Source organism: Penicillium vulpinum, assembly GCF_028829585.1.
Source record: "Penicillium vulpinum strain IBT 29486 chromosome Unknown utg000002l_segment0_segment0, whole genome shotgun sequence".
Taxonomy (NCBI): Eukaryota; Fungi; Ascomycota; class Eurotiomycetes; order Eurotiales; family Aspergillaceae; genus Penicillium; species Penicillium vulpinum.
Window position 1 is genome coordinate 96,910 of NW_026643242.1, and position 25,832 is coordinate 122,741.

General features: G+C 48.5%; 13 protein-coding genes across 13 annotated transcripts; 8 read left to right on the forward strand and 5 right to left on the reverse strand.

The window, feature by feature from the left end:
* Positions 1–1,045: 1,045 nt before the first annotated feature.
* Positions 1,046–2,844, forward strand: N7479_003106 (cytochrome P450; the record flags this gene model as incomplete). The annotated part of the gene is made up of 6 exons (XM_057250803.1): positions 1,046–1,444; positions 1,495–1,579; positions 1,632–1,720; positions 1,785–2,075; positions 2,140–2,188; positions 2,246–2,844. The coding sequence occupies 6 exons, from the start codon at positions 1,046–1,048 to the stop codon at positions 2,842–2,844; spliced, it is 1,512 nt and encodes a 503-aa protein (XP_057110128.1).
* Positions 2,845–3,118: 274 nt separating this feature from the next.
* On the forward strand, positions 3,119–3,695 carry N7479_003107 (uncharacterized protein; the record flags this gene model as incomplete). Its single annotated transcript, XM_057250804.1, has 2 exons — positions 3,119–3,466; positions 3,537–3,695. The coding sequence occupies 2 exons, from the start codon at positions 3,119–3,121 to the stop codon at positions 3,693–3,695; spliced, it is 507 nt and encodes a 168-aa protein (XP_057110129.1).
* Positions 3,696–3,952: 257 nt separating this feature from the next.
* N7479_003108 (amidohydrolase family protein) lies at positions 3,953–5,029 on the forward strand (the record flags this gene model as incomplete). Its single annotated transcript, XM_057250805.1, has 2 exons — positions 3,953–4,254; positions 4,315–5,029. 2 exons carry the CDS (start codon positions 3,953–3,955, stop codon positions 5,027–5,029), a joined length of 1,017 nt encoding a protein of 338 aa, XP_057110130.1.
* A 172-nt stretch (positions 5,030–5,201) lies between these two features.
* On the reverse strand, positions 5,202–6,321 carry N7479_003109 (uncharacterized protein; the record flags this gene model as incomplete). Its single annotated transcript, XM_057250806.1, has 2 exons — positions 5,202–5,577; positions 5,645–6,321. 2 exons carry the CDS (start codon positions 6,319–6,321, stop codon positions 5,202–5,204), a joined length of 1,053 nt encoding a protein of 350 aa, XP_057110131.1.
* Positions 6,322–6,816: 495 nt separating this feature from the next.
* Positions 6,817–7,630, reverse strand: N7479_003110 (E3 ubiquitin-protein ligase MARCH; the record flags this gene model as incomplete). The annotated part of the gene is made up of 2 exons (XM_057250807.1): positions 6,817–6,951; positions 7,001–7,630. 2 exons carry the CDS (start codon positions 7,628–7,630, stop codon positions 6,817–6,819), a joined length of 765 nt encoding a protein of 254 aa, XP_057110132.1.
* Positions 7,631–7,906: 276 nt separating this feature from the next.
* Positions 7,907–8,987, forward strand: pre8 (proteasome core particle subunit alpha 2; the record flags this gene model as incomplete). The annotated part of the gene is made up of 5 exons (XM_057250808.1): positions 7,907–7,950; positions 8,006–8,025; positions 8,076–8,126; positions 8,183–8,779; positions 8,869–8,987. 5 exons carry the CDS (start codon positions 7,907–7,909, stop codon positions 8,985–8,987), a joined length of 831 nt encoding a protein of 276 aa, XP_057110133.1.
* A 320-nt stretch (positions 8,988–9,307) lies between these two features.
* On the reverse strand, positions 9,308–10,300 carry N7479_003112 (uncharacterized protein; the record flags this gene model as incomplete). Its single annotated transcript, XM_057250809.1, has 1 exon — positions 9,308–10,300. The coding sequence occupies one exon, from the start codon at positions 10,298–10,300 to the stop codon at positions 9,308–9,310; it is 993 nt and encodes a 330-aa protein (XP_057110134.1).
* A 716-nt stretch (positions 10,301–11,016) lies between these two features.
* Positions 11,017–12,423, reverse strand: N7479_003113 (uncharacterized protein; the record flags this gene model as incomplete). The annotated part of the gene is made up of 4 exons (XM_057250810.1): positions 11,017–11,343; positions 11,397–12,054; positions 12,110–12,302; positions 12,360–12,423. 4 exons carry the CDS (start codon positions 12,421–12,423, stop codon positions 11,017–11,019), a joined length of 1,242 nt encoding a protein of 413 aa, XP_057110135.1.
* Positions 12,424–12,639: 216 nt separating this feature from the next.
* On the forward strand, positions 12,640–13,923 carry N7479_003114 (MOSC domain protein; the record flags this gene model as incomplete). The annotated part of the gene is made up of 1 exon (XM_057250811.1): positions 12,640–13,923. One exon carries the CDS (start codon positions 12,640–12,642, stop codon positions 13,921–13,923), a length of 1,284 nt encoding a protein of 427 aa, XP_057110136.1.
* Positions 13,924–16,096: 2,173 nt separating this feature from the next.
* N7479_003115 (uncharacterized protein) lies at positions 16,097–16,651 on the forward strand (the record flags this gene model as incomplete). The annotated part of the gene is made up of 1 exon (XM_057250812.1): positions 16,097–16,651. The coding sequence occupies one exon, from the start codon at positions 16,097–16,099 to the stop codon at positions 16,649–16,651; it is 555 nt and encodes a 184-aa protein (XP_057110137.1).
* Positions 16,652–17,027: 376 nt separating this feature from the next.
* N7479_003116 (nucleobase:cation symporter-2 family protein) lies at positions 17,028–18,929 on the reverse strand (the record flags this gene model as incomplete). The annotated part of the gene is made up of 4 exons (XM_057250813.1): positions 17,028–18,319; positions 18,387–18,566; positions 18,618–18,784; positions 18,838–18,929. 4 exons carry the CDS (start codon positions 18,927–18,929, stop codon positions 17,028–17,030), a joined length of 1,731 nt encoding a protein of 576 aa, XP_057110138.1.
* Positions 18,930–20,795: 1,866 nt separating this feature from the next.
* N7479_003117 (stearoyl-CoA 9-desaturase sdeA) lies at positions 20,796–22,235 on the forward strand (the record flags this gene model as incomplete). The annotated part of the gene is made up of 2 exons (XM_057250814.1): positions 20,796–21,033; positions 21,106–22,235. The coding sequence occupies 2 exons, from the start codon at positions 20,796–20,798 to the stop codon at positions 22,233–22,235; spliced, it is 1,368 nt and encodes a 455-aa protein (XP_057110139.1).
* Positions 22,236–23,122: 887 nt separating this feature from the next.
* On the forward strand, positions 23,123–25,340 carry N7479_003118 (M3 family metallopeptidase; the record flags this gene model as incomplete). The annotated part of the gene is made up of 2 exons (XM_057250815.1): positions 23,123–25,077; positions 25,148–25,340. 2 exons carry the CDS (start codon positions 23,123–23,125, stop codon positions 25,338–25,340), a joined length of 2,148 nt encoding a protein of 715 aa, XP_057110140.1.
* Between the last annotated feature and the right edge of the window lie 492 nt (positions 25,341–25,832).

A 25,832-nucleotide genomic window follows, 5' to 3' on the forward strand; every position in this document is an offset into this window, starting at 1 on the left:
CTAATTTAAAAAAGAGTCAATGCATACAAAGTACACAAATGTACATAGAATCTTTCTAGAAAATAAATCGTTTTTTTTTCTTAATGCAGGATCACATACCCTGAAAGACTAAGGCAAAGAACCAAGCATTCCATTATACCCTGAACTATTCTAACTCAGTCTTATAAGCCATAACACTTTTATTTTTTTTTAAAAAATTGAGAGCTGGAATAGGTATGCATCACGTACCCTTATCTCAATTCTTAATTGGTTCAAAGGTTACCTATACTATAATCTGGTAATCTTACCTAGTGAAGTATTACCCACCAAAAAAAGACCTAAAGAGCTGAATATTCAGGATCTCAGGTAAGATGAAACTTTGGCAATAAAAAAAGCCCTGGATGCCTGAGCTAGCCTAATGAGGCTTTGGCCCCAATATAGACAGACTTACTCAATTGCCCAGATGAGAAAATTATGTGCTTACAACCTTACAATGACATCTACATATGTATATTATGGGACAAAAATAAACTGGATTATGGACTATAAGCCTCAGCCCATGGCTCAACGTGCCTCAGGGATCCGCTTTAATATAAATTCCAATATGCATCGCGCTAATGCTGACAATATCCAAGACAGAAATTCAACAGCAGCCTATAGCAACTGTTTCAAACAGAGTAAGACCTGCGCCATAGGCTAATTGTCAAATGCGTGGGTCGGGGACTGTGTTTAAATCACGCAGTGTAGACCTTTTGGCTGAAACCCCTGTTAGGGCAAACTGCCATTTACGGAAGGAACACAAATGGATCTTTGGCTCTTTGGCTCTTTTGGCTCCTTTGGTTCGTTTGCCACGGAGTACAATTGATTGTCCGGATTGTCATTTTCAGTTCCTCCCGCGTCGGGGCCTTATCTTCTTTCGGGGTATAAAGACCTTGATCTTCTTGCACTCCCTCTCTGTCACTTCCCTTCTGTCACTTCCTCTCTGTCACTTCTCTTCTACTACTTCTCTTCTACCACTTCTCTTCTACTACATCTCTCTAGCATATCTCTCGGGCATTTCTTCACAATGCTGCAAAGCACTTTGACTCGACTGATACTTGCTTCATGCAATGACTCCTCGGTTACTCTTCGAGACTGGGGTGGCCTGACCTCGCTGATTCTTCTACTTTCTGCTTTGGTCTACAAAATAGTACGCATGTCGATGGTATCTTCCATGGCATCTTCGCCCGGAAGAGACAAGTCTCCTCCACACTTGCAATTGCCTGCTTGGAAGGTTACCCAGCTGTTCTTTGAGAAGAGATTTGATTTCATCAAGGATGGCTTCAGGGCTACATCATCATTCATCTACCAGACCAAGCTGTTCCGACACGATGCCATCGTTCTTTCCGGTGATGAAGGCAGACAGACCTTCTTCAAGGAGAAGGGTCTCTGTTTATACGATACATTTTCAATTATGATGGGCAGTGTAAGATCCCTGATCATGATGGTCTCAGCAATAATTAATCTCGTATTCAGGGCGCTTCTCAATTTGACCCCCACAAAGTCAGTGACATAGTCAGACGAATGGCTTCGATTCAACGACCTGATAACCTCCAGAAATGTTAGTCTATGCCGTTCTCGATGAGATAACAGATTGACTAATACACCGACAGTGATTCCAATCATTCTCTCAGAATGCCATCGTAACATGGAGGCATGGGGTAAAGAGCGTATTCTCGACCCCTGTTCTTCTCTTCACGAGGTATGTGTGAATCTGAGATCTATCTCTAGTGAATGGAATTTGACACATACTGTTTTATCAATAGGTCACTTTTCAACTGGTCATGCGCATTGCGTCCTTTGATATCGCCAATGATCCAGTGCTTTCAGCTCATCTCAAGTCACTTGTCGATACTGTCGACTCTATCGATAACCCATACTCAACCTGGTTTCCTTGGCTACCTGGCCCAGCCTTATTCCAGAAGTTCTTTGCTTCTGTTCGAATTTACCGAATCGTTCAAGCAGCCATTAACAACAGGAAGATGAGTGGAATCAAGAGAGACGATATGCTGCAGCAGATGCTTGATGAGGGAGATGGTACTGTTCAAATCTTCGGGGTATGTATTCTCACCGGTTTCTACTCTTCTGGTATTTTGATCGAGAATCTGACTCGCTCTGAAGTTTATGCTAGGAATATCTCTAGCTGGAGCTCGTGCCACCGGAACAATCGGTAAGTTGGATATTCAGCACCATTGAATATAATAACACTGACGGTTATCCCCTCTAGTAACATGGCTGATCATGCAAATCTGCTCGGACCCAGCTTGGTCCTCAAATGTTCAAGAGGAGATCAAGGCCTTTATCTCTACTCACGCATCTTCAGCCTCTCTCTCTGGGAACGCCCTCATTCAAGCCCTCTCGGAAATCCCACTCGCAGACTGGGAATCCCAAACACCCAATCTCGACCTCTGCATCCGTGAAACACTGCGCACCTCACAGCCATACACAGCAGTGCGAAAGAATACAGGCCCAGACCTTGCAGTCGGCCCATACGTCATCCCCTCGGGATCTCTCGTTGTGTACCCATTTTCGGATACAGCGCTCAACCCGAAGTACTACCCCAACCCAAATCGCTGGGATCCATCTCGCGTGATTGGAAAGGAGACACCGTTTATTGGCTGGGGTGGGGGAAAGCATGCCTGCAAAGGCCAGCGGCTTGCTACGTTGAGTATGAAGCTCGTGGTTGCTTATGCTTTTATGCGGTTTGATATCACGATGGTTGATAGGCAGGGCCAAAAGATGAATCGTGTTCCCCTTCCCGAGTGGAACGATTCTGCGACTTGCCGCCCAAAGGAGGAATGCGGACTCAAGTTTGTTGAGAAGTAGGGAATATTGCAAGCTGTTACAGGCTATGCCTTTACTTCCTTTCTCTGAGCCGATCTTAGCGTGCAAATTAGCGAAGAAATGAATTACTTCTAGTTATCCTACTCTTTATATATTGATTGATAAACTGTACTCAAAAATCTACTCAAATTGAGAATTCCTGTTAAGTCTACCATTGGGTATATCCCGGAGCGGTTGGCTGCATGACTCGTATATGCCCTCAGGATATGGATGCCTTAACCATCTCACCTTTGTGTTCTCTCCACAATCAACAACAATGACTACGAGAACGATTTATCTCATTTCTGCTCGCAATACATCCTTCCAAAGAGCCCACTTCTCAATATTTGTTCCATCGGCTACCAATCCCGACCAAGGAACCAAAATCCACGCGGTTGGTGCACCAATGGCAGGCTACGTCTTGGAGTTCAAACGAAATTACAATCCCAGTCTCGAATCTCATGACCATACCTTTCCGATCGGCCAGATCCACTCTTCCAACATCATTGATTCCCCAGATGCGGCTCCATCTATTGACTCCACTCCCCGAGGGAAGATCGAACTAGCGGCGACACAAATACCGACTCCGGGAATCAATCAGAACTTCATGGCACCTGTCAATGATGTGAGTGGTAGCATATACTCTGGAAAAGCAGTGTGAGATTCAGATCAAGCTCACACACTCGAATTTGCAGACTACCAACAAGCGGTGTCAGGAATGGACTATGGAATATGTCCGTCATCTAGTCGCCAAAGGCCTTATCGATGAAAAAGCGGTTGAGATTGTTCAGTCTAAACGTGATCCACCTACTCATGGAATTGGGCTGCGATCTGTGACCAGAATTGGCACATAGTTTTGCATAGAAGACAGTAACATGATCAACCGCTTCCCGTATCCGACCCAACAGCGGTCCGCTGTCGGATGCTTTTCTTTTACCTTGACATCCGACATTCCGATGAAAAGAGCTCATGGTCCAATGTAATAGGCTAGTATGTCTGGGCGCTTCCGAAGTGCGAGGTCCCCGCATGTACTATAAAGGAGCTGAGAATTGTATATGATATTGTTTACATCCCCAAGCCTTCTTACCCTATCTCTTACTACACAACCAAAATGCTCGGAAAAATCGCCCTCGAAGAAGCCTTCGCGCTGCCCCGATGCCATGAAAAGACAAAATGGTGGGCGGGCATGTTCGCAACCGACACAAAGAAGCACACAGCAGAGATCAACGACGTCGGACCAATCCGTCTGGACTTCGCCGAGCGCCATGGCGTCGGTCTCCAGATTCTCAGTTACACAGCTCCTGGTGTACAGGACATCTGGGACGCAAAGGATGCGCAAGCTCTTGCTGTTGAGATCAACGATTACATCGCGGAGAAAGTGAAAGCACACCCAGATCGGTTTGCCGCATTTGCGTAAGTTGTAGCCTCCCAGATCTAGAATCGAAATCAAAACATCTCAGCTAACTCAACCAGCACGCTCTCCATGCACGACCCGCAAGAAGCAGCAGCCGAGCTGCGCCGCTGTGTAACACAGTACGGGTTCCTGGGGGCACTAGTGAACGACACACAGCGCGCCGGCAACGACGGCGACGACATGATCTTCTACGATAACGAGAAATGGGATGTATTCTGGGCTACATGCACTGAACTCGATGTGCCGCTGTACCTTCACCCGCGCAACCCAACAGGCACGATCCACGAGAAGCTCTGGGCGGATCGAAAATGGCTGATTGGGCCTCCACTGTCGTTCGCGCATGGAGTCAGTCTTCATGTTCTGGGGATGGTGACGAATGGGGTGTTTGACCGGAACCCCAAGCTGCAGGTTATACTTGGACATTTGGGGGAGCATATACCGTTTGATATGTGGCGGATTAACCACTGGTTTGAGGATCGGAAGAAGATGCTCGGACTTGGGGAGACGTGTAAGCGGACGATTCGAGAGTATTTTGCGGATAATTTGTGGATCACGACGTCGGGGCATTTCTCGACTACTACGTTGCACTTTTGTATGGCGGAGGTTGGGGCTGATCGGATTTTGTTCTCGATTGATTATCCGTTTGAGACATTTGGGGATGCGTGTGAGTGGTTTGATTCGGCGGAGATGTCGAATACAGACCGGTTGAAGATTGGAAGGGAGAATGCGAAGAAGTTGTTCAAGCTCGGGGCTTACAAGGATAGTACGGCTTGAGATTACAGCGAGATGGATTAGAATTTTCACATTGAATTTCGGTATGCGGTTTGTTCTGCCGTTTGAAAAATTGCACCTGGGGTATTTGAAACATTAAAAACAAATCGTAGAATCGTAGAATCGTAGAGGCGAAGAAGATATCTCCATGTGATGGTCCAGTGTCTTCCGTCATTCAGATGGTGGCATATTGAGACAAATCCTGCTCGACTGGGTTGTGCTGGTCCTTTTCGATTGCCTGGTATTGCTCCCAGCATTTTTCCCAGGTGTCTGGCGAGTCACAAAGATATCCCATCACTGGCGCGAAGTACTTGCGTTTGATCTCGAGAGTGATCCAGGTCAAGGTACGGTAAATTTCGATGCACCGGTTGACGATCTCCCAGACGATAAGGACCTGACGTGAGATCTTCGTGCGTGGGAAGTTAGGGGGTTCCTCATCCAGGAGTTGACGCTGGCGCAGACGGAGGAAAGGAGTGTGGATCCATTCCTCGTACATATCCATGTACAAAGCAAGCAGTCGTTGTTCAAGCTGACGGGGCTTTTTCATATTCCTGTTCACTGGGTATTAGAGGTGCTGAAGCAGAGAGTAGACAAGAAGCAATGGTATTAAGCACTTACTTCACAACCACAGTCGCCATTTTGCGAAGTCGCTCGTAGGCAGAGCTAACCTCGGCTGAGATACCCTCCAGAGCATAAGAAACCCGCTGAGCAGTCTTTAGCTGCTCTTTAAGCATGTCTTCCATGAATTCGATGTGTTTGAGAATTGTATCGAGGTGACGTTTTCCATGTTTGATTTCTTTGGGAGCTAAAAACTCCGGGCTTTGGTGGAAGATGACGAGATTGGACTGAAGGGTGGCGTTGATGATAGTGATGAATTTCTCGCGGATCTTAGAACGCATTTGTGGCTCGGCGAGAATGTTTCGCAGCTGTTCGAGGACAGCTTGGCTGCGCTGAGACGGGTCACTTTTGAAATACGGGATGATGTTGGGGTCGACATAGAGTATGCGGATCTCTTGCTGGGCAGTTTTGTTGAGAGCATAGAACCATGCTTCCTCGAGATGTTTCTCAGCTGCGATAGAAGATGCAAGGAGCTCACGCTCGGACTCGTCGTACTCAGGGAATGGTTCGGTGTCCGTGTTTGCAATATCAGTGTTTGCGACATCAGTATTTGCGACATCAGTGTTTGCAGTATCTGTGTTTGTAGGAGTGGTAGGTCCAGATTCGTCCGATTCAGAGTTAATCGCAACTTGAGAGCGGACAACCGCGAGACGGGATCCCGGTGGAAGATCGTCCATTTTGCAAAGATCAGAAAAAAAAAAAGTTGATTCACATGAAAGGAAGAGAAGGGAAGAAGAGGGGAAGTGAGATGGAGTGGTCTTAAAAACGAGACAGAAAGCTGCCATAATGTATTGAAGTTATTGAAGTAATGCATGTGACAATAGGACAATAGTAAGACAATGGGACAATAGGATAATGGATCAATATGACCTGAATAGGAAAAAGACTATACATGAATTTACCGCTGCTCAATCCATAAGCGCTAATAGGTCAGACTCGAGGGTCAGAACGCTTCTTTACAATTGAGTAGTGGACTGCCTTCCCCAAGAAAGCTGCCTGATTGGTGAAGCAGCGAATGACTTGGGAACAAGACGCTCTCGAGCCAATCATCTGCTTCTCAGGCAAACAATCAAGAGTTATTGAAGGCAGTTATTGTTCTTCGCACATTGACTAATCGACGTCTCATGGGGCAGAGGAGGACGGCAACTTAAGTAGTGCGAGTTCATTCAGAACTAGTCTTGCTTCATTCCCTCATCCGGTACTGGGACGTCTGTATCCTCTTCACCTGGTAATGGGACATCCATGACACGCTCGCCAGCCTTTTCTAGCGTTCGTCTACTCCATGACCGAACACCTTTGTAGACAGCCTGTCGGCGGTTAGTTAAGTCAGATATAGTCAAATGTGACCACACATACCCAAAGGAAAGTACCAATGCCAAGCATAACCACTAGCCAGTTCAACTGGGCGGCCCGATTACGGCCCGAGTTACGCCCTGATGCAACAGAGCGGAGATTCCAAGGGAAAGGTGACAGGGCAAATATTGCCTTGAGGAAAGACAATAAGCCCAAAGATGCGAGCCCTTTGAGGAAGTGTCCCAACCAGGAGGAATCTTCCTCGACCAAATCGGCGTAAGCATCCACGGGGCCCAAGTAAAAATCAATGATGGGGTCAGCAATGAATCCAAGCAGGAATACGGTTAACAAAAGAATGCCGAGTGTGAGAATTAGTTGGGTGGTGGCGCTACTGATCCATCGAGCCCAAGTCAGACGCTCCAGACGGTACTGGAAGCCGCAGGTAGGACACTGCCAGAAGTTTCTTGTCCCATATTTGGGGTCGGCATGGCGCCATGACTGCAAGCAGCCCTCGTGAACATAACGCGAGGAGCCTTTGCATTGACAGGGGCTTAATAGACGGCCAGATTCTGGATCGGAAGATTCATAAACCACTCGAGGCTTCTGAAGGAATTCTGAGGGTTGAAAAGTAGGTAACACGCTTTCTAGGCAAATGCGACAGACCCGTGGAGGGTAATGCTGTGTGTCTGCCATTTAGTCTCACATCGAAATTTACTCGAACCTTGACAAAAGAAGGCCGAGAGAGAATTACTGTTCGTTTTTTGGTGTGTAGAAAAAAAATAGAATGACGAGAAGAAGAGAAAAAGCAGAAAAGCTGAAGGTGTCCCAAACCCCACGGCTAATCCCGATATGGTCACCGCCTTTCGTGAGCTCTACCGCGTCAAACGTCACCCATCTCTGCCTACAACACAGCTCCCCTTCTTTTGATCTTTCCATCTTCTCCTCTTCTCTTCCTGTTGACAGCGAATCATGGCGGACAGATACTCATTCTCCTTGACTACATTCTCCCCCAGGTAAGGATAACTTGTCCTGTGGAATTGACAACGTGCTAACTCAGCTCCATTCCAGCGGAAAGCTGGTGCAAATTGGTACGGTACCATCGTCTCTGGGCTTATGTATCGATGACTGATCAATATAGAATATGCCTTGAACGCGGTCAACCAGGGTGTGACTGCCCTTGGTATCAAAGGTACCAAAACGCCCAAGTTATCCCACACAGGACCAAGCTGACCGCCCCCGTGATAGCTACCAACGGCATTGTGCTCGCGACTGAGAAGAAGTCCTCCTCGCCTCTGATCGACCCTCCCTCTTTATCCAAGATCTCACTGATCACGCCGGATATCGGTATGGTCTACGCCGGCATGGGCCCCGACTACCGGGTGCTGGTCGACAAGGCCCGCAAGGTCTCGCACACAGGCTACAAGCGCATCTACAACGAATACCCACCTACTCGCATATTGGTTCAGGACGTCGCTCGGGTAGTGCAAGAAGCTACGCAATCCGGTGGTGTGCGGCCGTACGGTGTCAGCCTGTTGGTCGCAGGCTGGGACGAGGGCGTTGAGCCTGAGTCAGAAGAGGCTAAGAAGGATGATCCCGAGGAGAAGATCTCCAGCAAGACTGGCGGTATCAAGAAGGGTGGGCCAAGTCTGTACCAGGTTGACCCCAGTGGCAGCTACTACCCGTGGAAGGCGACAGCTATCGGCAAACACGCAACGAGCGCCAAGACATTCCTCGAGAAGCGGTACACTGAAGGGCTCGAATTGGAAGATGCTATCCACATCGCGCTGTTGACACTCAAGGAGACGATCGAGGGAGAGATGAATGGTGACACAATAGAAATTGGTGAGTTTTGTGATTTCTGCCCGCTTTCCTCCCATTCTGGCTGCTTGGGTATTCAAGGGTTTGGTGAACATCGACTAACTCCGTTTCAGGCATCGTCGGCCCCCCAGCAGATCACCTGCTGGGCTTTGAGGGAGTGGAGGGTGCTCAGGGACCACGGTTCCGCAAGTTGACTAAGGAGCAGATCGAGGACTACCTGACCAATCTATGAACGAGAACACATATTTCATGTAGACTCGAATGAAATATTTCCTTTTTGTCTGCTATTGACATTTTCTCACAAATTGCATGGGCACCCACCTGGGTACACACGGCTACCTACCTAATAATCTACTTCATGTCACCTCCATACTCCGTACCTTGATAGCAACACTAGGACTCTTCGAAGTGCCAGAAGATGGTCCGAGCCACACAGATTTCGAATTCATTTTCATTACTTACAGTCGTTCGCTCATACAGCCTGTCCTGCAGGACTTGAACACTCCAAATATTCAGTTCCAAGCCTATTTCGATCATCATTACTGTACATCGTCATATTGCTAATGAATCTGTCCTCCCAGACTCTACTAACATCCTTCTCTGAACAACTTGGCCTCCGTCCGGCGGGGCCAAAAATTCCTTCGGCTCAGCCTGTTCATAAGGCGCATCGTCACTGCGATCGGGAGTCTCGGGCGGCCTCTGCACCGAGCAAAGAGGCAATGTATCGGCGATAGCAATAGAAATAGGATGTCTTGATCCCTGGATGAGATCTACCAGACGACCAAGCACAGCAAACTCAAGCTTAAGTTTGAGCGAGTACACAAATCCCTTCAAGGTGATTTGTACGGCATAAAAATCGGCATATTCGAGACTCAAAAGCAGCAGATCCATCGCTATGATCGCGCAGTTGATCCCGATCAGCTGGTACATGATGGTCCGGGCATCCGGGCGGGAAGACACATCCGCTCCAAGACGCAGCAGCTTAACCGTCTCAATCACATACAGCGTTGACAGCAGACTCTCTTGGATTGTGAACCCAGTCAGCTGGATCTTCTCCATGATATTGTACCCATTCACCCAGGCAGTGTCACCGCTCCGGACTATGTTCGCGCCGTAAGTGAGGATCGTCGTGGGCACATGCAGGAGAAAGACATTTGCGACAATAAGCTGTAAAACACGGCGCAGCACGCGCTCATCTCGTAGTACAAGGTGGAGTCGTGAGTACAACACCACGGATTGACCGGTCACCATGGTCCACCAGCCGATAGTCAGAACAGTGACCGACAGTACGGAGTCGGTCTGAGTAAAGAACTTCATCAAGAAGCCGATCGAGTATGGTACGACACCGAGCACACCTGTGACAAGCAGGGACCAGAAATAGAGCCCGCGCCACCGGCGGAATGTGGCTGGCACGAGTACCACTAGCTCGGCAACGTTGTAACATGATAATCCGATGAAAGCGACGAGGATCATCTGTAGCACATCACCCTCTTTTGCGAGGGCACCAGATATCCCATCCATCAGGTCCTGGGGAACGTTGGACATGTTTGTGAAAGAGAGGCATTCGGGCTTTGGGAGATATATGAGCGACCGGACTCGAGGAAGGAGTCTGGTTCACCCTGTTTGGTGTATCCACATGTTCTCATGGACAAACGGGGGGTAATGAAAGAATTTTAAGAAATGAAAAGAGAGAAAGAAAGGGCGAAAATTCGAAAATGCGAACAGAGTGACTGTAGTGTGCAATATGGACTGGTTGTACAGGGTGTCAGGAAGTGACAATGCTCTGTCATGCAGATCAAATTTTGGACTTGTCTGAGCGAGTTAAAAGAAAAGCAAACGAATGAAGCCTTGGGCATTGACAGGGTGTTCGTAGGGTATATTCAAGGGTGCAAATTTACACTAGGGGTGTCAAAGTCTGGGGTAACCCTGGGGGAGATAAAACATTCAGTCCGGCATCGGAGTTGGGGGCCGAGTCCGATATTACTATAATATTTTAAACTGCTAACACGAAGTAGGAATTGGAAGAATTGGAAGAACTTGTTGATTATTTTGACTATTTTGAATATTTTCGTCCTTATACTTGATAAAAGAAGTAAATAGATACCAAAAATAGATATTGAAAGAGATCTACAGCAAGGATACATATGAAAGAAAGAGGTAAACACTGTTGGCACAGTGAAAGGCGTACTCCGTAGTATTCTCTACTACTCTTTCATGATGCGAACAAGTTAATAATTATTCTAAAATATGTATATATTATTTCAAAATTTATTCGTATTCAAGGTTGTCTCGTCTGTCCATGGGACATCTTCTTCCTCGCTGTCTTCATCCTGGCTATCAGCTACCTCCTCCACCTTCCGTTTCTTGTTTGGTGTCTGCTTATGCTGTTTTGGTGACGCTGGCTCAGGCAATAATGGCCTTGGAGACTCCAATGCCGGAGAAGGTGGTGCAGAAGACAGCAAAGAGGATATAGGCGAAGGAGTCGGAGTGGGAGGATCATAGTATTCAAAGCCAGGAGGAGACTTCGGCAAGGGGGTCAGAGGCTCGGAAAGTAAAGATTCTGTTTTCTCAATTTCGTAAAGTCCATCCTAGGCAAATTAGAAGCACAATCGCAGGCGACAAATCAGAAACATCGACATACCGGTTCAATGCGAAACGCAATGAGCTGCTCCCGGGGTTGCTCGGGCAATGGCTTACCCGCGCGCTTCTCAACCTCTGCAAATCGCTCATTTGGCAGGTCACGATAGACCACAATGCGAGTCTGCACGCTGGCCTCCCACGCGCTGCCCGACAAGAGCGGTTGCAGAAATGCATGAGATTGACCCTTGATCTTTGTACGGGATTGGTTAATTGTCAACACGGCAATACTTCTCGCGGCAAGTCTAGCCAGATGCGTGGCGAGCTCGCTGATAATATTCCATTTGCGATTGAGCAGCCATTGCAGCTGTGCTTTATCGGTGATTTTGCCCTCGGCGAGCTGATCCTTGAGCTCTTGGGGGCTGGGGAAGTAAGCTGGGAATAAATTCGACACCGAGTCGACAACAATAAGGTTTGTTTCCGACGGCGGAAATCCCTTTGGTGGACGTGCAAGCAGGGCTATAAGATGGGCCAGCGTATGCGCCCGAATATAAATAAAGTCATCGAGGTTGACTGACATTTCCTCGAGCCGGGGACTGGGCAAGGGACATCCCGTATCTAATGGTGTAAGTAGAATAGCGCAGCTGACTCGGGGAGCTGGCAGGAACATACCAATCCAGACCACTTTGCCGTCGCGTAGTGCATTACATGCAATATTGAACCTGCAAATGAGTCAGATCGGGACTCTGGCGGTGTGGATATGGGGGGTGCACTCACGCCAGCGAGGTCTTCCCAGCTCCTGGAGGTCCGAATATTTCTGTAACATGCCCACGCAAGATGCCGCCTTGATTGGGCTGGTCTGGGAGGTCATTTAGGGCCTCGTCCAGACGCGCCAGGCCCGTCGCGATCGGGTGGCGGGTGGCGGCCGACGCGTTAAGGGATTGCGATGCTGAGATCGAGACCACGGGCGCTGGGGAATAGTTCAATGTTTTTGTTTTTTTCTAAGGCAGATGGAGAAATTACTTACGCGTGTCTCCGTCCTCGAACCCTTCAAGACCATTGAGACCGAGAAGGTCCATGTTGATGCTCATGGGAGCATCAGGAGGGCTGGCAGCAAAGCCAATGAGAAGCCAATTTAGTAGAAAAATAAGGAAATAAATTCAAGCTCCAACTCTGTATTCAATCTCAATCTAAAAATGACATTAAAAATGCCATCATAAGTAGGGCAGCGGGATGAATGTTGACGGTTCGGAGATCGGAAATCGGTAAATTTTTCCCTCTCCATTTGAAGTCCTGCATAGTTCTCCATGTCAAATGTCGACATTTCCCTCGGGGGCGATATTCTCCCAAACTTGATAGTAATACTCTTTCTGTCTGTGCTTTTTCTTCTGAAAACATTAAAGACACTGAAAACACCAATCAATCCCAAAGGATGTCGCCGCCTAGGACTTCCGCCAGGTCAGAGCAACTTGGACGATGAATTTGACTCTAAGTACAGCCAGGGTCTACCCAGTGATCAAGATGATCACGGTCGCCCATCCTGGCGTGTGAAAGCACTGTTCAGCTACCCGCTCAAATCTTGTGGTGCGGTCGAGCTGCAAGTCTCGAATGTCGTACCCACTGGGCTTGAATTCGATAGACAATTCGTCTTTGCAGAGTACAACAATGACGAATGGAACATTCGTACCCTGCGTAATGCAGGCTTCAATAGCCTAGCCTTGATTCATCCAGAGATCTGGGTACCTGACCCATCTGCCCCAGATTATGACGCAGACCTACCGGAAGTCAAGTCGCAAGGTGTGATGCTGATATCGTATCCACGAATGCTGCCAGTGGGATGGAAGGCTCTACCCATCAAGGTCGGCATGGCACTCAAGTTTCTCAAAGGCCAGCAGACATTCCAAGTTCCACTACTTCCACCCGCGGACTCCAAGTTCCCACTAGTCCCAGTCAAGATCTGGAAAGATAAGCCTCTGGCTCATGACTACGGTAGACTGCTCCCAGCATCATTACACGCATATCTAGGGTCAGATCCATCAAAAAATACCCTGACACTCTTCCGCGCCAGTGCACTCCATTCACGACAGATCTTCCGCAACGCACCACACAAAGAAGACCTAGGCTTCCAGCCAAACACAGCCTTTGCAGATGCATATCCAATCCACCTGCTCAGCATCTCCAGTCACCGGGATGTAGCAGCACGCTGCGCCTACGCAATCCCACGGCTAAGCATCCGCCGTTTCCGCGCGAACGTTATCATCCAAGGCCCGGCTGCTTTTGAGGAAGATCACTGGAAGCGGCTTGCTATTGGCGGTACTGAGATCCATGCTTCTTGTCGGACTGTTCGGTGCCGACTGCCCAATGTTGATCCTCTTTCCGGGGACAGGCATAGGTCTGAGCCGGATCGGACGCTGAAATCATATCGGCGGATTGATGATGGTGATCGGACTAATGCATGTTTGGGGATGCAGCTTGTTCCTGCGAAAGAGGAGTTTGTGTTGAAGGTTGGGGATTCTGTTGAAGTTCTTGAGACCGGGGTACACCAGTATATTAAGATGTTGGCTCCTGGGGAGAAGGTTGAGGGGGTGTAGACACGATAGTAGTGTGTGTATCATCCTATATTATAGTATGTTGTTAGATTTGTATTTCTAGAATTAGATACATCGTGTGCCATGATTCAGGCATAAACTGGGGATGTTCCAGGCTATGTGATATATCTTAATATGGACAGCTAGTGATAACATGGTAGTTATCCCGAAATGGCTTTAAATTACAATAATATACATCTATTGCCTCATAACTATATACTTCGTAATTTGGCGTAATGTAGTCCGAAGTATGGTCAGTGAACGTTAACTGAAGCAAAACAAGAGAAGGCACGACTCCAAAAGGCGCTAATACCTACACATGTAAGCCATAGCTTGAAGGTTTACCAATAGTAAGAAGCGCTGGTCAGAGAACCCAAGGCGTTCTCACTATCCAGCTCTGCCAAATATAAGTCACCACCGAGTTTGATCACAAAGCTGTACCACCAAAAGTCCTCCCGCATGAACCTCAATGCAGTAGTGAAGTCCCAATATTCAGGGTACCAGCCCGCTGATTCCCAATCCAAAAGGCTGGTGATCTTGCCCCCCTTGCACCACAATATTATGGTGCTTTAGATCTCCGTGGGTAAAGACAATACGATGAGGCAAGCTTCTTATCGTTTTGGCGCGATTGAGTGCATCGTTGTATTTCGTATCCGATGAGAAACCACCTGACCAAGCGGGCAGTATAAGGTACTCATTAAAGTCTACCTCCGATTCGAATGGACCAGCAAAATGATTCGGAACGCGGACACTCCTTATTGAGGTTCCTTGAAGAGAGCAAATTCTTTTCCCACCCCACGGACTTGACTCAGCTCGCATAGTCTCTAGATAGCTTTTAAGCTCCTCTAGAATCGAATTTTTATCTTCATCGTTAAGTGTTTCGTAGACCCGGCCCAATTCCTCACCGGGCACGCGAGTCATAAGAATAGAGACAGGCGCATGAGGTGTATCGGGATGGTCGCCATAGCAAATCACCCTTGGAACTGGGAGACCTGCCCTTCGTGCAACTTGCATAGATAACACCTCCTCAATCCGAGTGCCATCAGACCATTTCAAAACCAATCCAAACGGAAGCTGGGCGATCTGGTTATCATAAGGTATCCCGACTCAGCCGCAGTAAGATCGAGAAAAACGTCTTAGATATATGTGGAGAAACCCCCAAAATTGACGCAGTCGTGGGTGCGTTGGCTGAGGAGTTGATGGTATTCGGTTACTTAAGACCGGTCGGATGTTATCTGGCCATGTGAAATCAGGGGAAATGAAACGAGGTATTAACCAATCTTTCATCGTGAGTATGAGTGTCTGGGGTGATATTAAATCAGAGTTGTAGGGAATACCAAGGTGAAAAGGGAACTGGCAACAGCGTCAGGGCTAATTTTATAATACTGGCATGAAACAGAGGCGGTGTGTTGGGAGATCATATGACAAATTACCACCCAAGACTGCCAGTGTAGATACGGAGTATACGGAGTACACATACGGCGTACATGCAATGTAGTGATCTGAAATTCATATAAAAAACCAGAGAGGGCGAAGAATATCAACTATAATAAAAAAGCCTTCAGGTCTAAGAACAAAATGAAATGACCTTTATAGGAAGCGTCCCGCTCCACATAGTGTCTTTCCCAATACCTTAATATCCCAGTAGGACAGGCCTATGGAGTAGCCATCACCAACACCCACATAGCATATCGTATAATTATAACATATGCCCATTCCATTGCGATGGGCAAATCTATTTGTGAGATCTGGAACTCACAACTTTGCACAAGTTTTATACCACTATACAGCCGATACATCATGTAAACTCTATAACTATCAAATATGGAAGAGATACGCATGAATCCTTGCATAACTTAAAAGGAAATACATCCTGTGGATTTTGGACTTTCCCAGAATATCAAGTGTTCAATCAAGTTTGATGAGCCACTGAACATGGGAACTCACCCAAGGCCTAAGGATCTCTACCTGCTTGTAACGCGCACCTAGAGCACTCTAGATCTTGGTTCTATACTACATAACTTTTTCTCCAGTTAGTTCGAGTTGTTTGTAGTAGCCACCACAAGAGCCATCCCTGTCAGATAATATTCCAAGCTTTGTTGTCAATCCTTGGCAGTTGCCATCTCTATTTTATCTCTTCCATTTATTTCATTAATTATCTCCATTAATCCTCAAAATGTCTGAGCCTATCTCTCGAACCGAAGCAAGACAAGAGTCCGCAGACATCAAAAAGAAGCAAGCCGAGAGCCTTGCGGAACTTCCCCCAAGCACCCTCCACATCAGCCTCTATATGCGCTCCGACCCGCCCATCCCAAACGACTTCCATTGGGCCTTCTACCTCCACAAAGGCACCAGCTCCACACCAGGAGGAAACAAGTACCACGCACGAGGCATCGGCGGCTGGTGGATTGCGGGACACGAGGCTACAACAGGGATATTTGCCGAGAATTTCCTATGCGTGATAATTCAGATTGCAACAATTCCCCCGTCAGCGCATGAGCGTGTGGACGAGATTATGAGGAGCTATGATGATTCTCTCAACTCGATTCCCGGGATGACATGTCGTGTGTGGATCCTCGTCGTGCTGCGGAAACTGATTGACGAAGGGCTTGTGCACTGTGATATCGGGGAGTCAGAGAAGGATTGCTTTGAGTTTGGGAACGAGCATAGCGCAACGGCTAGTGCTAATGAGCAGCCTCGTCCGGTCGTCAAGTCACGGGTTTGCTCTTGACATAGCAATGGTTCTAAGCCGGGGTTACTGTGACAGCTATGCCTTGGGATCGGATGTCGGGTGCACTCGAAGTACTCGGTACCATAGGTGATGTTGTTAGGACAGGAATCCAATGCAAGGTAAAATGATTCGGCAGGAGATTCCACTAACGAGATATACAGATATCAATGTATGGAAGTAGAAATAAATTAGTTGTGTAGGCAAGAGCGAGTTGAAAAAGTTTTATTTTCATTCATCTTTTATTCATGATAGTCCTCAAGTTATAGAGTGCAGGAAAAGATCAGGGAATATCAACATTAAATTGCAATATAGGTATTAAAAACGACGCTAATGGCAAAGCTAGCCCACAAACTTCATATATATATGATCTCCAAGATCAGGCGGTCTTAATAGGGGGCGACTGCTCAGGAGTGTTGATCTGCACACGGCCATCATCAGAGTCGGTCGACTCAAGGATGGCAGGAATATCATCAGGCTCGTCGGGAATGAAGAGGTTAAGGAAGATACCGAGAAGAGCACAGATAGCGAATCCGTTCTCCATGACCAGATCGACAGCATTGATCAGGCCTTCGAGGGCATGGTTGTCACCCGAGTAAGTGAAGAAGTAGCTAAACCAGTCCGGCAGGAGTGTGACACCCATTCCGACCGAGAAACTAGCTGTGAGGATGAACCGGTTGCGACGGGTGGGATCGACAGACCCAATGATGCGCAGACCACTGACTGCCACCGAACTGAACAGGAAAGCGGTCATACCACCGAGGACGGCGCTGGGAATTGAAACCAGCGCAGCGGCGAACTTGGAGAAAATTCCCATGATAACCAGGAAGAAACAGCAGCAGTAGCCGGCGGTGCGGTTAGCGCATTTTGTCAGCGCAATCACACCGTTGTTCTGCGCAAAGACAGACATAGGGCTAATTGTCATCAAGCCAGCCAAGAGACAGGTGATACCGTTACCCAGGACACCACCTTGGATTCGGGAATCGAAAGTACCACCCTCGACCCGGAGCCGGGAGACATCACAGGTCGCGGTGATATCACCAATAGACTCCATCATGATAACGATGTATAGCGCGAGCAACGGCAGAATGAGCGGCGGGTACACCGACAGTGGGAAGGTATGGACCCAAGGGAAAGAAGCCACCGGTGCAGCAGTGATACCAGAGTCATCGAAGTAATTGCACGCAGCAGCAACGATTGAGCCAACCAACAGACCAACAATGACGGAGCAACTCTTTAGGATTGGAGGACCCCACCGCTCACAGATGATGATTGTCACGAAGACCAGGAATCCAAGACCAATGAACTCAGGGCTTCCCCAGGGTAGAGGGTGCGGGGCGTCGGCGCTGGGACACATTGCGCGGGCGGACGGGTCAAATCCACAGGATGCGCCACCAGCCCAGTCCTGCATGGCGGACTTGATGAGCGAAGCACCGATCAGGAGAACAGTTGGGCCGGTGACGAGCGGGGGGAAGACGCGGGCGAGAATCTTGCTGCTCATGAAGGACATGCCGATTTCGAGGAGGGAGCAGAGACACGAGGTGCCAAGGAGGGCGCCGTAGCCTTTGGGACAAGGGAGCTGGGTTCCATCTTCGAGGGTTGGACAGTAGCCCGATTTATACATTTGAGCGAAAGCGCCTTGGGCGACTGTGATTGTTGAGAAAGATGTGCCTGAACCAAAAATTAGCATTAGAAGCGGGGGGATTTTCTCAAAGACTGTGTGAGGGGAAGTTCGTACCAACGACTGATAGTAGTCCAGTTCCGATATAGTATTTTGTTCCCTTGATATGGAATCGGAACATTTGAACGGCACTCAGCAGGCCCGAGACGATCAAGGAAGTCGAAACCAGGTATTGATATAGCTCATCACCGAAGTGGGCACCGCTTGAGCCGCCGAGTAAAATGGGTGGTGTAATCACTGATGCTCTTAGACTTTGTAGATATATATATCATGATATCTGGTACTCACCACCAGCTAACATTGCAAGCGCATGCTGTAAACCCAGAATCAATGCGAGAACAATTGGGACGCGATCCTCGAGACCGAAGAACGGGGCAGATTTGCGAGCTCGCTTTGTGAAGGGTAGTCGTGGGATAAAGAGGTATCCATAGTCGTAGTCACCTAGTAGACCTTCTCTGTTGATTTTGAGCTTAAGACTCCCTATTATGTGTTATATTTGAAGACATACCGTGTAGTGAAAGTCTTAACAACATATCGGAATTTGTCGCCAATTGTCCGCTTGGGTGTATGATCGGGGCCAATCTGATCTGGACCGTCCATATTGAATGTGTATATACTGTAGATATTCAACCCAAAAAAAACAACAGGACAGACGTTTATATTTAAAAAAAAAAAAAAATTTAACCCCGAAGTTCGGCAACTCTAAAATTCCCAAGGTAAAAAAGGAAAGATGGAGATGACTAAAAAATCAAATTGATAACCTAAGTTATCGGACAAATCAGATAAATCAGATAAATCAGACAAATCAGACAAATCAGACAAATCAGACAAATCAAACAAATCAAACAAATAATCTAATATAAATGAGATAGAAACCAAATTATGTATATGAGCAATTAGCAAAGAGTATTAACTTGACTTGTGTATATCTAGTTAGATTCCCCGCCTTATCTGGTCCAGGTGGTTCTGTCAACAATTGAACCAATCATAATACAGAAGATCCTTAAGTGGAGAAAGATAAGAAATCAGTCTACCCGTGGACGGAGTACTTTCCCCATATTCAGTACTTATGTCCGTGTATATATCTACGGAGTATGTATCCAATATGGTTAAATCTGATCAAATATACAGGGATACAAGGATACACAAGTTATAATGGAGTAAAATGTAAGACACTCCATTGGTAAATAGATCTAGCATGTACTCCGTATATATGGATCTCTGACAGCTTTGCCTACGTAGTTTACTCTCCACAACTCTCGGGAACGATCGAACCTTCTCTGCTATCTTGTGCTTTATCTGAGATCTGACAGTCGGAGAGTGCCGTCGGACAGGGGTGTAGAAGATGGAAGACTCCGACCTCATGTCGGGTTCACCTCCTTATCAGCAATGAGATACTGTGAGGGATATTCGAGACTTTTGTGGCGATCGTATAGAATCAGATGTTGTGATTGATTTTGATTTGACTTGTTCCCATGGTCATACCTAAATGTAGAGAATAGTTAAGCGGGAGGTTCGGAAATCCCCACTGGCATTTCTTTCGGCGTGGAACTCGACACATGGTCCATGATATATCATCATCTCTTCTTCAACACATCACCTCTCGTTTCTTGACTTGTGACTTTCATTCTAGATTCACTTGTCATGATATTCTTTTGTCACTTCTTGGTCACACAGTATGGAATCATGATCTGCTTGGTATGTATCAAGAGGATGATCTTGAGAGGATGATCCGCAAGGAATGAAAGTTCGGTCATTCGATGAGATTCAATCATGTATCCCACATATTCTGTCGCACAGTGTATACTGCACACGCATGCAATGACTTCATTTGTATGGAGGATGTCCAATTCTCTCGACCATTCAGGGAAGGAAGGGGTCAGGGGAGAACCCCCCCCCCCCGTGGTAGGTCTGAATTGCACCCTGTAAGGAATGCTGAGGGGGACCACTCCCCCCATGTTGTGTGTGTACTCCGTACTCCGTATCTTCGAAATGATTGGACCAAACAGGGATTATCCCTAGAAATCCCGAGGTTGAATATTAGCCCTAGAGCCTTCGATCGGCCTACACAGAGTAACATCCACCCGGACAAGGATGATGACCTAAGCATATTTGCCATCAAACTCTGATTGGTCAATGACTGCCTGAGGCACCAAAGCGTTGGGGCTGGCTGGACCCAACATTCGCCAGAAAGCGATGAGGCACGCCACTCCCGAACAAAGGTCAGCGCAAAAGTCTACCTGCGCAAGCTTATAAGCGCAATTATTCTCTTCTTCCGTTTCTTTTCGCCTCGGAATCTTGTGACGGTCAATCTCTGCTATCATCTGATTCGTCTTTTGCCCTATTTTCCCCATATACGTTGGCGATCAGTGCCCCGGCTCCCCAACGTTGGTCCCAAGTGGGCCCAAGTATAAAAAACCCTTTGGGTCCTCCTGGATTCCATTCAACCTTCTACACATCCCCATCATGTCGTCCAAGCCGGATGCTTCACGCCCTCGGGCGACAGACACCAAGAAGGTGCACATTGCCGATACTCAGATGACTCGCCAGAACTGGTACAAGCACGTCAACTGGCTGAATGTCACTTTCATCATTGGCGTTCCCCTCACAGGCTGTATCCAGACCCTCTGGGTGCCTCTGCAGACGAAGACCGCCATTTGGGCAGTCATCTACTACTTCTTCACTGGACTGGGAATCACAGCTGGTAAGTTAGTTCCAAGTTCGGAATTGAACTGAAACAACTCTCCGAAGAACATGAGCTGACTCAATTTTTCAGGATACCATCGTCTCTGGGCTCACTGCTCTTATTCCGCCACTTTGCCTCTGCGTGTCTGGCTCGCTCTGGTCGGCGGCGGCGCTGTTGAGGGTTCCATCCGCTGGTGGTCACGAGACCACCGTGCTCACCACCGTTACACCGACACCGACAAGGACCCTTACTCCGTCCGTAAGGGTTTGCTGTACTCCCACTTGGGATGGATGGTCATGAAGCAGAACCCCAAGCGCATTGGTCGCACCGATATCACCGATTTGAATGAAGACCCCGTTGTTGTCTGGCAGCACCGCAACTACATCAAGGTCGTGCTCTGCATGGGTCTCATCGTCCCCATGCTCGTTGCCGGTCTTGGCTGGGGTGACTGGTACGGCGGATTCGTGTATGCCGGTATTCTGCGTATCTTCTTCGTTCAACAAGCTACCTTCTGCGTCAACTCGCTGGCTCACTGGCTCGGCGACCAGCCCTTCGATGACCGCAACTCTCCTCGTGATCACGTCATCACCGCCCTGGTCACCCTCGGCGAGGGATACCACAACTTCCACCACGAGTTCCCTTCGGATTACCGCAATGCCATTGAGTGGCACCAGTATGACCCCACCAAGTGGAGCATCTGGACTTGGAAGCAGCTCGGTCTGGCATACGACTTGAAGCAGTTCCGCTCCAACGAGATCGAGAAGGGCCGCGTCCAGCAGCTGCAGAAGAAGATCGACCAGAAGCGCGCCAAGCTCGACTGGGGTACTCCCCTGGACCAGCTTCCCGTCATGGAGTGGGAGGACTATGTCGAGCAGGCCAAGAACGGCCGTGGCCTGATCTCCATTGCCGGTGTTGTTCACGATGTGACTGACTTCATCAAGGACCACCCCGGTGGCAAGGCGATGATCAAGTCCGGTCTTGGCAAGGACGCCACAGCCATGTTCAACGGTGGTGTCTACTACCACTCCAACGGTGCTCACAACTTGCTTTCCACTATGCGTGTCGGAGTCATCCGCGGCGGTGGTGAGGTTGAGATCTGGAAGCGCGCTCAGAAGGAGAACTCCGAGTATGTTCGTGATGAGACAGGTCAGCGGATCATCCGTGCTGGCCAGCAGGTCACCAAGATGCCCGAGCCAACCCCCACTGCAGATGCAGCTTAAACCGAACTTTTTCTTATGACATGTTTTCTTGCATTTGTGGGTTGGTCGGTATTCGGTATTGGCGTTTTCTTTCTATATTTCTCTTGTTTCATCAAAAGCGACCTGTGACGCACTTCATAGATAATCATGATTAGAAACGAATTTTCATCCTTATATGAACATATTTGGAAATTAAAATCTTTTATGCGTAGGATGTCGTAGATTTGGGAGACTAGATAGGTTCTGAGAGAACTGCAGAAAATGCAAAGTGCGGGGCGCTTGGCCTTCACATGTCAATCCTTTAGTTGAATGTCATTGTTCATAGTATGTTGCACATGCATGTACTACTGTCTACACTATACTACAGGGCGTTGCAAATTGTAAAGTTAGAGCATTCTTTGCTCTGAAATAGGAGACATAGTTGGGAAATGCAGTTTCTCTCAACTTACTTAGGATTATAGTCTGTTGGGGATGACCTATACTTTCTTTGTATGCCTGAGATCAACCCTACAAAGAAACTGTGTTTTAGTTATCTACTCTGTATATTCTGTATACTTTGTAGACAATCTTACAACCCTATTAACAGGAGTCATCTGTGTGAATCCTTTCTATGATTTGCTCTTGAAGTCCGAATTGTAAAAACAACTGCCAAGACACTGTAGATATCTGTCCCCGCAATCATGGGCAGCTTCAGATCACCTGACAAGTTCATCTCTCCAAGTGTCCCCTCTCTCCCCTCCACGCGTCGAATTTCGCCCACCATTACTCTCATCTCTCGTCTCCACCTTATCATCGCTCTCTTAGCCATCCTCATCGTGGCGCCCTTCCTCCGTCTCCCAGCCCGCCTGTCATCCGTGCTGGGCCACTTACGTACCAACGTACCAATACGACTCTTGACGACCTCCAGTATGGCTCCCGCTCACTTCCGGACACCACCTCAGGCCCCGCCTGTCTTTACTGCCACCCCTCAGTCATTGGTAGCTGATGCTGAGCGCTTGATCAAGAGCTCACGTGCCATCCAGGACAAGGTGGTGGCGGAGATCAAGCCCGACGCTGCGACCTTTGCCAATGTTGTCCGTCCCCTCGCCCAAGATGACAACGAGATGGCGCTTGAATCACATATCCTGGGCTTTTACCAGGCAGTTTCAACCGACTCGAAGCTTCGGGATGCCTCTTCCAAGGCTGAAGAGCTGATGGATGAGTTCTTTATCGAGGCGGTCATGCGTGAGGATGTCTTTGGTCTAGTTGATGCCGTACTGCGCCACAACGAGACTCTCGACCCGGAGTCACGCCGTCTATTGGAGAAGGAACACAAGGATTTCATCCGCAATGGACTTGGCCTGCCCGATGGCCCGCAGCGGCTCCGTTTCAAGGAGATTAAGAAACGGCTGAGCCAGCTGAGCATCGAATTTCAAAAGAACTTGAACGAGGAGAATGGCGGCATTTGGTTTACCCCCGAGCAGCTGGCCGGTGTGCCTAATGACGTTCTGGAGGGCCTAAAGAAGGGTGAAGGCGAGAACGCCGGCAAGCTTTGGCTGTCATTCAAGTACCCCGACCTCTTCCCCACCATGAAATACGCCACCGACCCTGAGGTCCGCCGGCAAGTCATGATTGCCAACGAGAACAAGTGCAACCAGAACGTGCCACTATTCCGAGAATCCATTGTGCTCCGTGACGAGGCGGCCCGTCTAATCGGCTACCCCAATCACGCTGCCTTCCGTATCGAGGACAAGATGGCCAAGACTCCAGAGACAGTTAACAAGTTTTTAGGTGATCTTCGGGACAGACTAACCGCTGGCGGTAAGAAGGAGATCCAGAAGTTGTTGGATCTGAAGAACGCCACGGACCCCAAGGCCGATGGCCGCTACTACCTGTGGGACCACCGATTCTATGACCGTCTCATGCTCGAAAAGGACTACTCGCTGGACCAACAGCTTATTGCTGAGTGGTTCCCCTTGCAGACAACCATTGAGGGTATGCTGAAGATCTTCGAGGAGCTGTTCGGTCTGGAATTCGTTGAGATCATTGGCGAGGACCGGGCAGCCATTGCCCCGACTGGCAAGGGCAATGACATCGTCTGGCACGAGGATGTCCAAGTGTACAGTGTGTGGAACGATGAGGGTGAGGGCAGTGGATTCGTTGGATACCTATACCTGGATTTGTTCCCTCGCGAGGGTAAGTATGGCCATGCAGCCAACTTCAACCTACAGCCGGGCTTCATTGATAAGGATGGTAACCGCCGATTCCCTGCCACCGCCTTGGTGTGCAACTTCACCAAGCCCCAGCCTAAGAAGCCTAGTCTGCTGAAGCACGACGAGGTCGTGACCCTCTTCCACGAACTAGGCCACGGCATCCATGACCTAGTGTCCCGGACCATCTACTCCCGCTTCCACGGTACCAGCACAGTGCGTGACTTTGTCGAGGCACCCAGCCAGATGCTGGAGAACTGGTGCTGGACACCCTCGCAGCTGCGCTCTCTGAGCCGACACTACTCAACCCTCTCCCCAGAGTACCTTGCTAGCTGGAAGGAGTCCCAGCAGGGCGAGAAGGCCGCCAGCCAGCCATCAGAGCGGATCCCCGACGATGTGATTGAGAACCTGATCCGCACCAAGCACGTCAACGACTCCCTGTTCAACCTGCGCCAACTGCACTTCGGCATCTTTGACATGGCCGTGCACGAGCCCAAGACCCACGCCGACATTGAGGCTCTTCCTCTGTCTGCGACATACAACCGTCTCCGCCAGGAGATTACCCAGATGGACGGACCCGAAGCTCTGGGTGCTGGCAGCGAGTGGGGACACGGCGAGGCGACCTTCGGACATTTGATCGGAGGTTACGATGCTGGATACTACGGATACCTGAGGTAAGTTTATAAGTTGATTCTGTCTGGTTGGTTTCAATGTTGCTCAGGCGCTAATGATTTTACTCTGCAGCTCCCAAGTCTACTCCACTGACATGTTCTACACCGTCTTCAAGGACGATCCCATGAACAAGGCTGCTGGCCGTCGCTACCGCTACCAGGTTCTGGAGAAGGGTGGCAGCCAGGATGAGATGAAGACTCTGACTGAGTTCCTGGGCCGTGAGCCTCAGACCACTGCATTCTACAAGGACCTGGGACTGGCTTAAAGTGGCGCGCAGCATTTACAGCTAACGGAGCTTCTGGACGGCTCTATACTATTCTAGTATCTTTATAAATTAAATCAGAGCTATACAAATGCATATTTTTTGTGCTCGTGAATGCCGAGCAGCATTTCAATAACTCCTCTATCTCGAACTAACTATACTGTAGCTAACAAACTTGAAGCAGTAGAACCTTGTATCACTGAGCAGCCAGCACTGGAGATGGATGGTTGATATACTGATAAGCACACCGCCCTGCCATTTTGCAATTGTCCGGAACTCAACAGCTCTCTTTTTCTTCATTTTAGAAATTTAGCATACAAGACAGCACAGAGTCTCCGACTGAAGACGTCCATCCAATCACCTGTAAGTACCTACTAGGCTACTTCCAGTGGAAAGACAGATCCAGCTCAAACATGCGCAAAAGACTGACTAAGACTCCAGCTTGCGCTTGCATTGCCGACACAGTCAATCTACCTGTGCGCACCAGCTCTGGCT